The sequence below is a fragment of the Pristiophorus japonicus genome, chromosome 33 (assembly GCF_044704955.1).
Source record: "Pristiophorus japonicus isolate sPriJap1 chromosome 33, sPriJap1.hap1, whole genome shotgun sequence".
Classification (NCBI taxonomy): domain Eukaryota; kingdom Metazoa; phylum Chordata; class Chondrichthyes; family Pristiophoridae; genus Pristiophorus; species Pristiophorus japonicus.
In genome coordinates, this window is record NC_092009.1 from 5,840,692 (window position 1) to 5,843,028 (window position 2,337).

The following is a 2,337-nucleotide window of genomic DNA, read 5'->3' on the forward strand; positions in this document are numbered from 1 at the left end:
AAGGATCTGGGGGTTCTTGTAAATGAAACTCAACAAGTTAGCATGCAAGTACAGCAAATAATCAGGAAGGCAAATGGAATACTGGCATTTATTGCAAGGGGGGTGGAGTATAAAAGTAAGGAAGTCCTGCTGCAACTGTGCAGGGCGTTGGTAAGACCACACCTGGAGTACTGCATACAGTTTTGGTCTGGACTTGTCTCTATTCCCATGCCGAGGGAATTGCTGCACCAGATGGGAGGGGCAACATTTGGGAACACGGTTTCCCCACTAATTCCAATTCCCCTTCTGTCTGGTGGATAATGGATGGGCCACTGTGTGTAATGTGCAAGTCAGTAAGAATTGTCAGCCAGCTCTTTCTAATTGGACATTTTATTCAGCAGAAACTTTCACACACTATTGCAGATTTTGTACGAAAGATCAATTTAGGATTAAAGTAAAAGTTCATAATTTTATTGCAAACTAACTTTCTATTGAGAGTTGCTGAATTAACTGGGAAAGATAAAACACAGCGTTGCTTAAATGGACACTGCAGCCCCGACAACTCAATCAGCAATATATCCAGAATATTAAAGTCCAGCCCAGTTATAGGGTTATTAACAGCAGCAGAATAAAACCCCAACTGTCAGAATGAACATGGTTCAGTCGGGATGTGATTAACAGCAGTAATAACAGCAGATTCCAACCCCTGCAGTCACTTGTGAACTCGTTGGTGTGTCAGCAGGGTGGATGACTGAGTAAATCCCTTCCCACACTCAGAGCAGGTGAATGGCCTCTCCCCAGTGTGAACTCGCTGGTGTCTCAGCAGGTCGGATGAACAAGTGAATCCCTTCCCACACACGGAGCAGGTGAACGGCCTCTCCCCAGTGTGAACTCGCTGGTGTTTCAGCAGGTTGGATGAACATGTGAATCGCTTCCCACACTCAGAGCAGGTGAACGGCCTCTCCCCAGTGTGAACTCGCTGGTGATTTACAAGGTCATGTGACACATTGAATCCTTTCCCACACTCAGGGCAGGTGAATGGCCTCTCCCCAGTGTGAACTCGCTGGTGTGTCAGCAGGTCGGATGACTGAGTAAATCCCTTCCCACACTCAGAGCACGTGAATGGCCTCTCCCCAGTGTGAACTCGCTGGTGTTTCAGCAGGTCAGATGACTGAGTGAATCCGTTTCCACACTCAGTGCAGATGAATGGCCTCTCCCCAGTGTGAACTCGCTGGTGTTTCAGCAGGTTGGATGAAGAAGTGAAACCCTTCCCACACTCAGAGCAGGTGAACGGCCTCTCCCCAGTGTGAACTCGCTGGTGATTTACAAGGTCGTGTGACACATTGAATCCCTTCCCACACACGGAGCAGGTGAATGGCCTCTCCCCAGTGTGAACTCGCTGGTGTTTCAGCAGAGCGGATGACTGAGTAAATCCCTTCCCACACTCTGAGCACGTGAATGGCCTCTCCCCAGTGTGAACTCGCTGGTGTTTCAGCAGGTCAGATGACTGAGTGAATCCGTTTCCACACTCAGTGCAGATGAATGGCCTCTCCCCAGTGTGAACTCGCTGGTGTTTCAGCAGGTTGGATGAACAAGTGAATCCCTTCCCACATTCAGGGCAGGTGAATGGCCTCTCCCCAGTGTGAACTCGCTGGTGTATCAGCAGGCTGGATGAAGTAGTGAATCCTTTCCCACACTCGGAGCAGGTGAACGGCCTCTCCCCAGTGTGAACTCGCTGGTGTGGCATCAGGTCAGATGACTGAGTGAATCCCTTCCCACACTCGGAGCAGGTGAATGGCCTCTCCCCAGTGTGACTGCGGCGATGAAATTTCAGCTTAGACAGTGATCTGAATAGCTTCCCACAGTCACCACATTTCCACGGTTTCTCCTTGGTGCGGGTATCCTTGTGACTCTCCATGGTTGGACGATGGGTTGAAGCCTCGCACACGCACACAACACGTTTACAATTTCTACGTGCTGTGAATGGGGCGATGTTTTTTCATGCTGTGCAATTGGTTAAAGCTCTTTCCACAGGCAGTGCACTGGAACATTCTCACTCACGTGTGTGTGTCTCGGTGTTTTTCCAGTCACACTGATGTTTGAAATCTTTTCCCACAAACAGAACAGACAAACATTTCTCCTTCAACTTTCAAAGACCGATGATATTCAGGTCCTGATGAATCGACTGACTCCGTCAGATCTTGACATGATGTTTGGTTTGCGTTTCCTGTCTTAAAATCTCCCCTTCTAATATTCTGTAAAAGGAAATAATAAAACTCATCGCTGTCAGTGTAAGACAGAGATTCAGGATAGACACATCTAGTTTCCATGGAACATTCTTTCCTTTCTTGTTCTTCC

General features: G+C 48.2%; 1 protein-coding gene across 1 annotated transcript; it reads right to left on the reverse strand.

Annotated features, from left to right (window-relative positions):
• Positions 1-459: 459 nt before the first annotated feature.
• LOC139240666 (zinc finger protein 229-like) lies at positions 460-2,002 on the reverse strand. The gene has a single exon (XM_070869230.1). It carries the CDS (start codon positions 1,895-1,897, stop codon positions 692-694), a length of 1,206 nt encoding a protein of 401 aa, XP_070725331.1. The 5' UTR covers positions 1,898-2,002; the 3' UTR covers positions 460-691.
• Positions 2,003-2,337: the final 335 nt, after the last annotated feature.